The sequence below is a fragment of the Camellia sinensis genome, chromosome 2 (genome assembly GCF_055761805.1).
Source record: "Camellia sinensis isolate YWXY chromosome 2, ASM5576180v1, whole genome shotgun sequence".
Lineage (NCBI taxonomy): Eukaryota > Viridiplantae > Streptophyta > Magnoliopsida > Ericales > Theaceae > Camellia > Camellia sinensis.
The window spans coordinates 222996709-223010881 of NC_138962.1; the positions used below are offsets into that span (position 1 = coordinate 222996709).

Consider the following 14173-nt stretch of genomic DNA (forward strand, 5'->3'; position numbering starts at 1 on the left):
GGATATCCATTAAAGATGGAGGGTTACTAATAGAATCAATTAATGATTTGTTTGAGAAGTTCTTTTTATGAGTAGGGCAACAAATTCATATTAAAAAAAAATAAAAATTAAACACTACTTAGAGTGTCTCCAGCGCTTCCTCTTTTGTTTCATCAAATTAAAAATGTACAGTTTTGGTGTTCCAACATTAACATCAAACCAATATCAAATTGAGGATTTCTCAAACTGTTCATCAAATTGAGAATGGTTGGAGCCGTTCATCAATAGCCGTAGGGACCATACATTGGATGGTCGGCCGATTGTCTTCCCAGACAACCTCGTTCTTGCTTAGACTTCCTGTATATTTACACTAACTAGTCGATGGACCGAACATCCATGAAAAAAAAAATTCCGTTAGAACGTTCGATATCAAATGAAATTTTTACTCAAATTTGATAATAAAAAAAAAGTAAATGTTGGAGATGCTCTTAGAAATTATAATTAAAGGTTGAGATTTATTCAAAATTTGATCCCACAATAATAATATACACCACTACTTTAAAAATATAAATTTATGACAACTTTTATGAGTTTATAGAGTTTCTTTGATTTAAAAGTGTAAATTTATGATAACTTTTATGAGTCTATAGAATTTTTTCCTTTTAATGTTTTGTGTTTTTTTCCCCTGCATGGGACTATAGTTTGATGCAACTTGTTTATGTTATCAAGTAATTGTGGTACTATTACCCCCAATAATATTTATAATTAATAATTTTTTATGCATATCAAATTTTATTGTGAAACTTTGTGAGTTAATTATTGTTCACATCTACTAGGATAGCCTAACATCAGGATTTGTTGCCATTAAAATATAATTCAAGTTTAAGATAATTTATTTATCACACAAAATATATATGAGTTATTTTGCCGTGCATCACACGCGTTATCACTAATATATAGAAACATAGAATGTCACAGGATGTTACTTTCACTTACACTTGAATGCATACTCATTTGCATCTCCATTCATTTGTAATTATTTACCTAATTGTTTAGTGATTTGCAATTTATAAATAAATAAATATATAAAGGAATCTCCCTTTATTGTAGCATGACTTGCACGTTTTGGTGCCGATTAAGGTTTAATAGTGATTAACAATGAATAATTTGATGGCTTTTCAATACCATTAGCAATGATTTCAAGATTTGTTACTAATAATAAAATGTCATATCCTTGATTTGTCACTACATGCATGCCTGAAAGACACATAGGCTATTATTATACGTTTTTACTTTTCTTCACAAGTTTATTTAAATACATAATTACATGGGTTGGTCTAGTGGGTAATGATTAGGGTTTTAAGATTTGTTCCTTTTTAAGTTTTAGGTTCGAATCTCCCAATCAGTAAATTTATACCTTGGGACCACGGATCGTAGGACGTAAATCCTGTTTCAAAAAGCATGTTTGGAATGTAAAAATTTAGTCTAATTCGCGTAAGTTGACCCAAAATACACTACATAACCAAAAATAAAAAATAAAAAATCATACATCTCCAATATATGTTACGCATGTTTTAGATTGTTTATTGAATGCTAATTTGAATATGTACGGTTTGGAAATTGGGCGGATTTCACCGACCCATTGCTCATGAAGCATTTGTTAGAATTGTTACAATTCATCTATTTAATAAATAAAATAATTAATGGATTATCTTTTGAAGGTTATTGAGTTGTGGTAGAAGATTACAACACCACTCCTATTTATAGAGATTTTTCCTACATATCAGATATTTGGGATATGTATTGTGTGTGTGAATTTACCCGAAAAATCTCTTGCAGAAAAATTTCTCTCTTTGTTCTTCTTTCATGGGTTATCATAGTTAAATCTAAGAATTTGGAGTGTGGATATAATATTAAGGAACTCTAGTAGCTTCTCATTTGATGGAGGGTTTTTCAGACGAGACTCGTAATTTAAGTCATCCGGTCCAAAATTGTTTCTATTTTAGGTAATATGAATATCTTTCCCTTCATGTACAATAATGCTAGATGATTTGTCAAAAGATTTGAAAAAGGAAAAAAAATTTGAGTAACACAAATTTTGAACCAAATAATAAATTCAAAGATTTTAAGACTCTCATTGATGTCTTCTAGACTTAAGTGAGGCTTATAATTTATTAGAAAGTCTAGGTTCATAGAGGGCCGAACGCAGATCCGAATATAGAAATTGTGCATTCAGTCGTCTTGCTGGATGATCAGTCGGACGACAGCTCAGAAGACCGATCAGAGCTTGTCGATTGCAGTTGTCATCTTAGCCAGAGCTTGTCAACCACAGCTATCATAGTGTCTTCCGATCATCCGATGGAAAAATTTATGTGTTTGATTTTGTGTTTGGTCCTTTGTGTGCGTAACATTGTTGATAATTTATAGATAATTGTAAATATTCAATGTTTTCTATACAGTAATGGAGTTTGAAAAAGTCTTGAGATAATAACTAGTTATAAAAAAAAATGTTTAAGACCCTTTAAAAAAATGTTTAAGTCATGAGATAATCGTTATGTCATTATTAATTTGTTTAAGAATCAATCAAATAAGATCTATCTTCAAAAAAAAAAATCAAACACACCCAACCTCGTCAATATGGATAAAATATGATATTTTAAGAGTTTATAACTAGTCTAAAAAAGAAAGGAATATTTACACTAAAGCCACTTCAACTATTAAGCAAATATCACTTTACTCCTGATTACATATGAATCCATACATTTTAATACCATCAATTATAAAAATATATCACTTTCACCTTGTAAATCCCTTCAAACCATCTCTAAAATGGGTATATTTGTACAATTTTATAATTGAAAAATCAATATGTATAGATTCATAAAGGAATACTCATTAATAATTGAGCCCTCATTTGGCATGTCAAATTTAGGGGCTAAAATAGTCACAAAAAGATAAAATAGACTAAAAATTTAATAAAATAAAATATCACATTTAAATCATAATCATTTTAGTTTTTCTCTCACAAAAGTCAAAAAAATTAAAAAAAACTTAATCCAAATAAAACTTTTTAATCTAGATTAAAATAGCTAAAAAATTAATCGAAGCCTGAGAGACTTAAGCGTAATTAATTAAAAAAAAAAAAAAAGTGGTCCACAATAATGATTTAACTTTCAAGAAACCCACAATTATTTCTTCCTTGGGTAAATGATTTAATAATGTTCTTTAATAAACTAAAAGATAAATCAACTTCACTAGTTTGACTTTGATGACTAAAAATAATCCAACTTTACACTCAAAAAAAGTTCACAAAAAATAGTCACGCGAAGCTCATGACCTCCCTCCCATGTTACTACAACTTTCTTTCTTTATTATAAGGCCAATTTGAAGATTGTTAACTTTTTTCTTTTCAAATGAGTTGATACATTAAGATAAGAATTTTGAAACTTTAATGGTTGTTATTAAAATAACCACATTTTTGGAAGTTATCCAAGTTGATAGATACAAACTTTGTGTTCATGCATTTTATGTGTTTCCACGACTCAAAAGGTGTGTAAAAACACCCCCCCCCCCCCCCAAAAAAAATTACCATGATCATGAATTGATAGATTGCACGCAATTGATTGTATTTTTCCATTATTTAATGGTAAAAGAAAAGGCAGCAAATTAATTAAAAATAAAGAGGGTAGTTATGAAAATGTAAATGAGAAGCTATGGTTTTTTTCTTTTTCTTTTTTTTTTGTGCCTGTGTAGTTAAATTACATTTGTATTTTTGTAATTTGATTCAAATTTCACTTTGATCTATATATACAATTTCAAATTAAACAATTTCATCTTAACATTTTAAATTTAGTTTCAATTTGTTCATCTTCTCCAAATATTAATTTTTCTACATATACATATTAGGAGATTGACAAGTGTCCTAAAATCATTAACTTTAACCTCTAATTTCAATAGAAACACTAAAATGAAACTATATTTAAAATATAGAGACCAAACTATTCAATAATGAAATTTGAATAAAACTATAAAAATGAAAAGTATAATTAATCCATTTTTTCATATTCATTTAGCATGAAAGTTGTGAGATTAATATTTTTAACTTTCCCACTAGGATTTATTTTCCCTCAAAACATGTATTGCAAAAAATATGTAGACTTTGTTATAATCTCAACAATATACTTCACTCTTTCATTTTACTTTACTTCTTTTTCTTCTAGGAATAATATTTTCACACAAAATTCCTAACAACATAATGGAAAAGAGAAAATTAGTCTAAGGTCCCTCTCCCATTTTTAATAATGTAAGAGATTCACAATGTTATTTTATGATGTCTAAAATTCCTTAACCCCACACCCCCCACACCCATATATCATAGAGAAATTTGACTCTTTCAACCATGGCACTCAATCTCCGACAAAGACAGATTGGTATCTCTCTCTCTCTCTCTAGATCTATCGATCTAATATATTCATTCATTCATACATGACTTTGATTTGCAGAATGCATAACTCGAATGTTGAATCTGAAGCAACTGGTGAATTCAAGTTCTCTCTCTTATTCTTCTTCTCCATCTCTACGATGGGGAAGGATTCAAGCAACGGTAAACATTCAGTGACGACGCTAGGCAACATGGAAGAAGTAGCAAAAGTGTTCAAAAAGTTTGACGCCAATGGCAACGGAAAGATCTCTGCCTCTGAGTGGTCCTCAGTGCACTTGGTTCCAATACTTCTCCCGAGGAAGTCCAACGAGTAATGTCGGAGATCGACAGCAACGACGATGGATTCATTGATCTCCATAAGTTCATCGATTTTCATCGAAAAGGATCGGACGACCATGATGAGAGTAGTAGCAAAGAGCTTTGCTATGTGTTCGATTTGTACGATCAGGATGGGCATGGATTGATATCGGCAAAGAAATTGCACGTTGTGTTGAAAAGCTTGGGAGAGAAGTGCTCATGGAGAGATTGTTTGAAGATGATCGAGTCTGTTGATGTTGATGGCAATGGATGTATTAATTTTGAAAATTTCAAGAAGATAATGAAGGCTTGAGTTAGGAATTTCTCTGGAGAGTGGGAAGTCCATTCTGGATTCCAGAATTTCTCTGTAGAATAAGAAGTCCAAAGAAATTTTTTGGATTCCTAGAATTTCTCTAGAGAAAGAAGATATGATGAAGGCTTGAGTTAAGAATTTCTCTAGAAAGTCCAAAACTTCTCTGTAGAGAAATTTTTCTAGACTTCTCAGAATTTTTCTACAGAAAGAAGATGATAAAGGCTTGAGTTAGGAATTTCTCTAGAGAGTGGGAAGTCCAGAGAGAGAATTTTTCTAAGAAGTCCAAAGAAATTCTTTAGATCGATGTTGAGGGATTTTGGATATTATGAAAATATTAGATGTTCTTTATGTTATAAAATCTTAATATCAGAGACCTTAAAAAAAATCATCAACAAAAAAAGCCTCGCCATGAAAGAATGACCTCTGACACTAGACTCTAAAAGAAAAAGGTAAATTACACTGAAATCTCCTAAGGTTTTTGTTTAATAAAGATCCCATTCATATTTGAAAAATTACACTTACCCCCAATTAGATTAAAATGACACATTTGCCCCTTAGTCTTTATATATATAAAATAATAAAATAATATAAATATTCTGTTCATATCATTTTAAGGGAAATAACAAAAAATTTCTTTAGTTTTAACTCACATAAAAAATTGAGTTTTTTTTTTTATTTTTCATATTTTTTTATTGATTTTTTTAATATTTTAAGCGATTTTTTATTTTTTAGATACACCTAATCTAGATATACTTAATAGTATAATATTTTGTGATTTTTTTTTTAATTTACCAAATACAAAAAAAATATAAGAAATATATAAATTCAATAATTATCTTATTTTATTGTATTTAATAGATTTTTTAAAAAAACAATTTATACAAATTTTGTACTTTTTAAATATATTTAGATTAAATTAATCTAAAAAGCCAAAATAGATTGATTAAAATATTTTAAAAATTATTAAAAATGTAAAAATATAAATCAAAAACTCAAAAAGGATAAGATGGTTATTTAAAAAAATTTAGAGTATAACATCAATAATGTAATGTAGGAAACAATTTATAATGAGATTATAAATCTCAAAAAAATATATATAATTTTTTAAATATAAGACAGAAATCTATATTAAACAAAAACTTTAAGAAATATTAATATAATTTTCAAAAAACAAAATTCTCAAAAATCATCCTGGGATAATACTACACAGTGGAGTCATTTAACCCTGTAACACATCCATTTCCATAGTCAACAGTCAACATTTATGGTGGATGATGACATGTTCCATATATTGGAAGCCCTTAATGGGGAAGTCATACAAAAGTTTAGAACAGTGGTCCTGTTTGGTGGAGTTGTTAAAACAGGTTATAAATTATAATTTGGTGGAGTTGTTAAAACAGGTTATAAATTATAATTTAACAGTTTATAAATTATGATTTTAATTAAAAATTGTTAATCTATTTAGTGTAATTGTTGGATTATAAATTTAAGTTGTTAAATAATGTTTGTTAAATAAATTATAAAGTAGCCTTTTCAATTAATTTTTATTTTTTATTATTCATTATTTGTCTATATTTCTCATAAAAAATAATAATAATATTCTATAGTTCATTTTGGTCTTTTTCTATTTTTAAAAAAATAAAAAATAAAAAAATCTAAGAGTATAACCGTAAATTAACGCGTCCACAGTAGAAGTTGATAATTAGAAGCAAAGGTGAGCAGTTTCTCAGAATCAATTTTTTTGACTTAAAATAAATTGTTAGAATCAGAAACTGTTTGAAATGAATTTAACTAAACAGTCAAAAATAATTTTTTAAAAACTAAAAACTATAAATTAATTCAAAAAAACTCCACTAAACACGCCAAGTAGTAGATCAGTCAGTCACTGACACACGTACACACACTAAAATTATTAAACGGATTAAAGTTACCCACTGGAGACTTTTAAATATCAATATATCAATTTTTTTTTTTAAAACAGTTTTTGAATTTGTTCATTATTAGTGATTTTTAAAAACAATACCTTGTTTAGTTTTAGAAAATGAAACCTATTTTTAAAAAAATTGAATATTTTATTTTTCACATATATATATATATATATATTGAGAGGGTAATTTTTGGGAAAAATTGGGCCGAGCTGCAAGTTGGGCTTTGAGGCCCAAAACGCGAAGGACTAAGTAAGAAGGCCGTAAAGGATACTCCGGCCCAGAGAATGATGTTACTCCGGCTGGGAGAAGTAAATGTTACTTCGGCTCATGGATGTAAAGCTACTCCGGCCTTGGGAAGACAAAGTTACTTCGGCCCAAGAAAGAGTAAAACTACTCCGGTCTGGAGGCAACTCACAGTTAGGCCGATCTCAGAGTTAGTCCGGTCGTGACTTATAATGGTTAGGTCGGTCAGAACTTGTTACTTGGAAGTTTGATTTAAGCGCATCAAGGTTGAACAGGGCAGCCGAAGTAAAGAGTTGGAGGAGAGGACCGAGCTAAGGATAGTTCGGCCTTCTGTGGCTCGGTATAGCCAAGTTTACTTCGGTCAAAAGGAAGTTCGGCCGTAAAGAAAACCATCCCACTTGGTTTAAGCAGTGGGGGAGGGTGTAAAAGGATAAGCATTATCCTTAAGAGATTGAATCCTAGGAGGACTCTGTATGGAGAAATACAAGTCCTACTAGGATTGTGCCATATGAAACTTATAAAAGCTCACAAGCATCACCTTGGAGGAGGTAATTGAACATAATCTTTCTGAGAACCTAGAGCTTTGTCTATTTGTCAAGTTTTCTGACTTAGGCATCGGAGAGGTTTCCGGCACACACCCGCCGGCTAGCTCACGTTTGTGTTTTCAGGTGACAAAGCGACGTCGTACGGAGGAGCGTGGACTTGGTCAACAGGATTATACGAGGAGAATTATTTCCTCCCCGTACAATTGGCGCCGTCTGTGGGAAGAACAGACAAGAACAAAAACCTCTTGACTAAGCTTCTCCTTTTCTCATTCAATGGCACACATTGAAGACTTGCCGCAGTCCGCCGTCGACGGACTAACTCCAGAAGGGGGCGCAAGGCGTGAGGGATTACCTGCTGTCCCACCCATGACGGACTTGGAGCCCCAACAACATAATTCCAGGAGGAGCGGCAGGGGAAGGCGGAATGGCAGCCCTCGTCACTCTCAAAGTCCCGACAGGCAAAGGAGGAGGATTGATCCTCAAGCCCTGGAAGATCGCGTAAAGGAACAGGATGAACTGATTCGGAGGATGGCAGCGGACATGGAGGCCTTGAAACGCCAGATGAAGACCAAAGATGTGGCGACAGGAGAGGGGCACAAGCACAAGACGCCCCCTCGCCACTCAGAGAGTCGTAGTAGGAATACTACACCTTCCCAAAGAGAGAGCAGAAGCCTCAGGACAGGCGACACTCACTCCTTATCTTCAAGAACTCGTCACTCCAGGTCTGAAAGGACGAGATCCGAAAGATCATACACTGAAGGAAGCACGTATTGGCCTTCACATTCACACCAAACCAGATCCAGACAAACCGAGCTACCCAGGTCATCCGACTTACGAACCGTGCTAGAAGAAAAAGCACGATGCAAGGAGGATGCCAGGGCAAGGGATCTACACCGAGTTTCGGCCTTACAACGGTTGGCTCCTCGGACGCACGGAAGCGTCGAGGTTGGAATGCCACTACCACGACCGGCCTACGAACCAACGGACAAGGCATTGGCAAGACTACAGACTTCGCCGTTTGTCCCAGCGATCGAAAACGCTCCCCTACCATCAGGCTTCCTTCAGCCGAAGTTCAATACGTATGAAGGGAAGACGGATCCGTATTCACACTTGAGCCACTTTCGCCAAGTCATGGCCGTGTACAGGCGAAACGAGGCCTTAATGTGCATACTTTTCCCATCAAGTCTGGGCGACCTGGGCTTGACTTGGTTCGAAAAGCTCCCAGAGGGTAGCATAGCCTCCTGGGCCCAATTGGCAGAAGCGTTCGTAACAAGGTTTCGGACAAATACTAAGACACCGGTGGAGATAGACCAGTTACTCTCCATCGACATGGGTGAAAAGGAGACCCTCAGATCTTACAACAGTCGCTACTGGGAGACATTCAACCAGATTGGAGACTGCCCAACCAATCTAGCCATTGCGCAGTATAAAAGAGGTCTACCAGTAGGGAATAGACTAAGGGATTCAATTACAATGACGCCACCCCTCACCATGGAGGCCCTGATGGAGAGAGTGCATCAGCACATCAGGGTAGAAGAAGATGGCGCACGTTCCAAAGCCAAAACAAGTGCGGCCACGGTACCAGAAAAGAAAACCTCAGCAAAGGTTAATACGGTGGACCGAAGTAACAAAAATGGACGTGGCAGACGAGATAACGGCGAAGACCCAGACAAAAGATGGCTGAGAATCCGCACTGCCATAACCACGGTGTTCAAAAAACCAATATATCGGATTCTGAGCGAAATCAAGGATGAGCCTTTTGTCAAGTGGCCAGCCAAGCTTGGGGAAGCTCAGAAGAATTACGACGACAGATCACGGTGCACCTTCCACAAAGAAAAGGGGCACCGAACTGAGAATTGCACGCCACTAAGACAGCACTTGGAAGAATTGGTGGCAGCAGGCCACTTGGATGAATACATTGAAGGAGGAGCGCAACCGGCCCCCCAAGATCATGACCAACCCAACAGAATGCCAAACGACGCACCACCGCAAGGCATTATCAATGTAATTCATGGAGTTTTTGAACCTGAGCGCGTATGTGAACTTAGAGGTTCAATCAAGAAGGCTGAACACTTTAGGGAAGTATTAAGTTCCCAACCCGCCATCAAGAAGGGGAGGACAGAGGCAACAAACGTCATGTCCTTTTCGGATAAGGACTTGGAGCGAATTTACTGCCCCCATAATGATGCCCTGGTTGTCACTCTCCGAGTCAAGGATTTTGACGTCAAGCGGATTCTGATTGACCAGGGTAGTTCATGTGAGATCATGTATTACGACACATTCAAGCAACTAAAGCTGCAGGACAAAGACTTGGCACCCGCAGTTTCTCCCCTGATTGGATTCAACTCCATGCCAGAGTGGCCTGTCGGCAAAATAATCCTTCCAGTCAGAGCAGGAAGTGTATCAAAACAGGTGGAGTTCTGGGTATTGAAGGTCCCCTCCACCTACAACATCATCCTGGGCAGAACATGGCTGCATGCCATGCGTTCGGTAGCGTCATCATATCATCAGGTAATGCGGTTCCCCAATGATGCCGGAATAATTGAAGAAGTCTATGGCGATCAGATCATGTCAAAACAGTGCTTCGCCACAGCAAATGGAAGCCGAGCTGCCAAAGGATACGTTCATTCGGTGGAAGAACCAGAGAGTAATGAACTATTCGCTGACGTCGGCAAAGAAGCTGATCAGAAAGCGGTGGAAGACTTGGTGGAGGTAAAAATAGATGAGAAGAACCCGGATAAGTTCTTCTTGCTTGGCTCATCATTGTCCAGCGCTGAGAGATTAGAGGTCATGGAATTCTTGACCTCTAATATCGAAGTGTTTGCCTGGACACCGTACGACATGCCAGGCATTGATCCAAACTTCATCAGTCACCAACTCAATGTCCACCCATCCGCCAGACCAGTCATTCAACGCACACGCAGATCGGCACTCCACCACGCCGAAATAGTGGCGGAGGAAGTAGGCAACCTGCTGGAGGCAGGAGCAATAAGAGAAGTGCACTACCCAAAATGGATCTCCAACACCGTCGTAGTACCAAAAAAGAATGGTAAATGGTGTGTCTGCGTCGACTACAAAACAGTCAACAAAGCGTGCCCAAAAGATAGCTTCCCCCTACCAAGGATAGATCAACTGGTGGACTTAACAGCAGGACATAACCGACTTAGCTTTTTGGATGCATACAGAGGCTACCACCAGATCGCCATGCATGAACCAGACCAGGAGGTCACTTCCTTCACAACACCAAGGGGGTTATATTGCTACAAGGTCATGCCCTTTGGCCTAAAGAACGCAGGGGCGACATTCCAAAGGATGGTCACCAAGATGTTTGAACCATTGTTAGGCAGAACAATGGAGGCGTACATCGACGACATGGTGGTCAAAAGCAAGGATGAGAATGACCATCTGAAAGACCTAGGCGAGATGTTCCAGATCCTGAAGAAACACAAATTGCGCCTCAACGCATCCAAATGCGCATTCGGAGTTGGATCTGGCAAATTCTTGGGCTTCCTGGTGACCAACCGAGGTATAGAAGCAGACCCCTCTCAGATCAAAGCAATCCAGGAGTTGGAGAGACCAAACTCAGTCAAAGAAGTACAGCATCTCACTGGTATGGCGGCTGCGCTAAACCGGTTCATAAGCAGGTTGTCAGACAGACTACGACCATTCTTCCAAGCTTTAAAAACCAAGTTTGAGTGGGATGAAGAATGCGACCGAGCTCTGGAAAGCTTGAAGGAGTACATGTCTTCCCCACCACTACTTGTAACTCCAGTTCCTGGTGAAGAACTCTTTTTATACCTGGCAGTTTCTCAGCACGCAGTTAGCGCAGTGTTGGTTCGTGCAGAAGGAATACAACACCTGCCCATCTTTTATGTAAGCAAGACATTGTTGGGAGCCGAAACAAGGTACTTGCCCTTAGAGAAACTAGCATTAGCATTAATGATGGCATCCAGAAAGTTGGCACATTACTTTCACGCCCACACCATAGTCGTTCTCACAGCCTTTCCACTAAAAGCTCTGTTTGAAAGGGCGAACTTCAGTGGGCGAATTTTGAAATGGGCAGTAGAGTTGGGACAATTCGACATCAAGTTCCAACCAAAGACAGCAATAAAAGCCCAATCTTTGGCGGACTTCGTCGCGGAATTCACTCCTGGAAGTCATCATATCTGCCCAGTCGACCTGACTGACACAACCAAACTAGGGACGGAAGTTGACGCCGGAATAACGCAACCCCTAGTGAAAGGTAGTCCATCAAGCACAAAGGCAGACTACATTAAGGATCACAAGGAAGAAACGAACAAAGGCTCACCAGCAGTTCAAACAGAGGACGAAGGGCAGACAGCCAATATGGACTTTGAAGAAAACACCATCCTTGACCCCACGGCATCGTCTGACCCTTCCACATGCTGGAAACTATTTGTTGGAGAGATGTGGAAGCTCTTTGTGGATGGAGCATCCAACCGACATGGTGCAGGGCTTGGCATAGTCCTCATCTCTCCAGACGGCCTGGTTATAGAGCAAGCAATCAACCTTGGCTTCCCAGCATCCAACAATGAAGCAGAGTATGAGGCGCTTATCGCAGGACTCAAGTCAGCACACTTCATGAAAGCAGCCGAACTAATGGTATACAGTGACTCTCTGCTGGTGGTAAACCAAATTTCGGGCGAATACGAAGCAAAGGACGACAGAATGGCCAAGTACCAAGAGTTAGTCAGAACAGAGATCAAGAAGTTTGATGTGGTAAGGATAGAACAAATTGGCAGGGAGGAAAACAGCCGAGCGGACGAGCTAGCAGGCCTGGCCTCAATGGCAGATACATCGATCCCTCATCCATTACTCATCGACTTCTTACCAAGACCAAGTATAGAAGACCCCGAAGCAGAAGAAGTATATTGCACCGAATTAGGCCCTTCATGGATGGATCCCATCATCCTGTTCCTAAAAGACGGCATCCTACCAGCAGAGAAGAAAGAAGCCAACAAAATAAGGGCAAAGTCGCAGCGATTTTGGCTATCTCCATCTTTGGCATTATACAAGAAGTCATTCTCTGGGCCTTACCTCAAGTGCGTTCATCCCAGCAAAGTAGAAGCCTTCCTATTCGAAATACATGAAGGGGTATGTGGAAGTCATCAAGGGGGAAGGTCGCTCGCCTACAGGGCTATTTCGCAAGGATACTGGTGGCCATATATGCAAGCAGACTCAGAAAAATATGTGAAGAAGTGTGAAAAATGCCAGAAATTCGCGCACCAAATACATCAACCAGCAAGAGAACTCCTACCTTTAACTAGCCCATGGCCTTTCGCAATGTGGGGCTTAGACATAGTAGGACCACTTCCAACAGCACCCGGAGGCAGAAAATTCTTTCTCGCAGCAACAGACTACTTCACAAAGTGGGTGGAAGCAGAAGCATTGGCATCAATCAAAGAGAAGGATGTGAAGAAGTTTGTTTGGCAGAATATCATCACTCGGTTTGGCATACCAAAAGCACTGATCTCAGACAATGGAACTCAGTTCGACGGCAGGATCTTTAGAAGCTTTTGTGAAGAGTACAAGATAGAGTTCTACAATTCCACACCGGCATATCCCCAAGCAAATGGACAAGCAGAAGCATCAAATAAAGTCGTCTTGGATGGACTAAAGAAAAGGCTAGAGAAGGCAAAGGGCAAGTGGGCAGATGAACTTCCTCATGTTTTATGGGCCTACCGCACCACACCTCGGCGATCAACAGGAGAAACACCATTCTCCTTAGCATATGGAATGGAAGCAGTGATCCCACTAGAAGTTGGCCTCCCCACAATTCGAAGCGAAAATTTTGATCCAGACTTAAATGGAGAAGCCATAGCCTTAGAACTCAACCTTGCAGAAGAAAGAAGAGAAAAAGCATTGGTCCACATCGCCTCATACCAACGCGAGTTAATCAAAAAATACAGCAAAAAGGTTCATCCAAGACAATTCAAAATTGGCGATTGGGTACTGCGCAAAGTAATGGGAAACACCTTGGTCCCAGGAGACGGCAAGTTAGGCCCCAATTGGGAAGGTCCCTATAAGGTGGTTGGATTAGCCGGCAAAGGGGCATACCACCTAGAAGATAAGGACGGCAAGGCAATCCCTAGGCCATGGAATACGGCCAATCTCAAGTTATTTTACTTTTAGCTTTTCTTTTTCAAACATGTGTAATTTTTTCTTCCTTCAATAAAATGAGCAATTCTTTTTAACACAAATTATTCTTTGTAAATGTTAGCTTTAGAGACTAAGTTTTTTGTAAGCATTCTATTCCAAGTTAGCTGGAAAAACTAACTTAGGGGTTGGCTGGAATAAACCAACACCCTTCCTGAGCCCTGGATAAGGATCCAGGCTGCAGGACGTTTGGTCGGAATAACCAAATACTTTAAGTTAGCTGGAAAAACTAACTTCATTGGTTGGCTGG

General features: G+C 38.0%; 1 protein-coding gene across 1 annotated transcript; it reads left to right on the top strand.

Annotated features, from left to right (window-relative positions):
* Positions 1-4733: 4733 nt before the first annotated feature.
* On the top strand, positions 4734-5030 carry LOC114296701 (putative calcium-binding protein CML18). Its single transcript, XM_028241027.2, has one exon. The coding sequence runs from the start codon at positions 4734-4736 to the stop codon at positions 5028-5030; it is 297 nt and encodes a 98-aa protein (XP_028096828.2).
* Positions 5031-14173: the final 9143 nt, after the last annotated feature.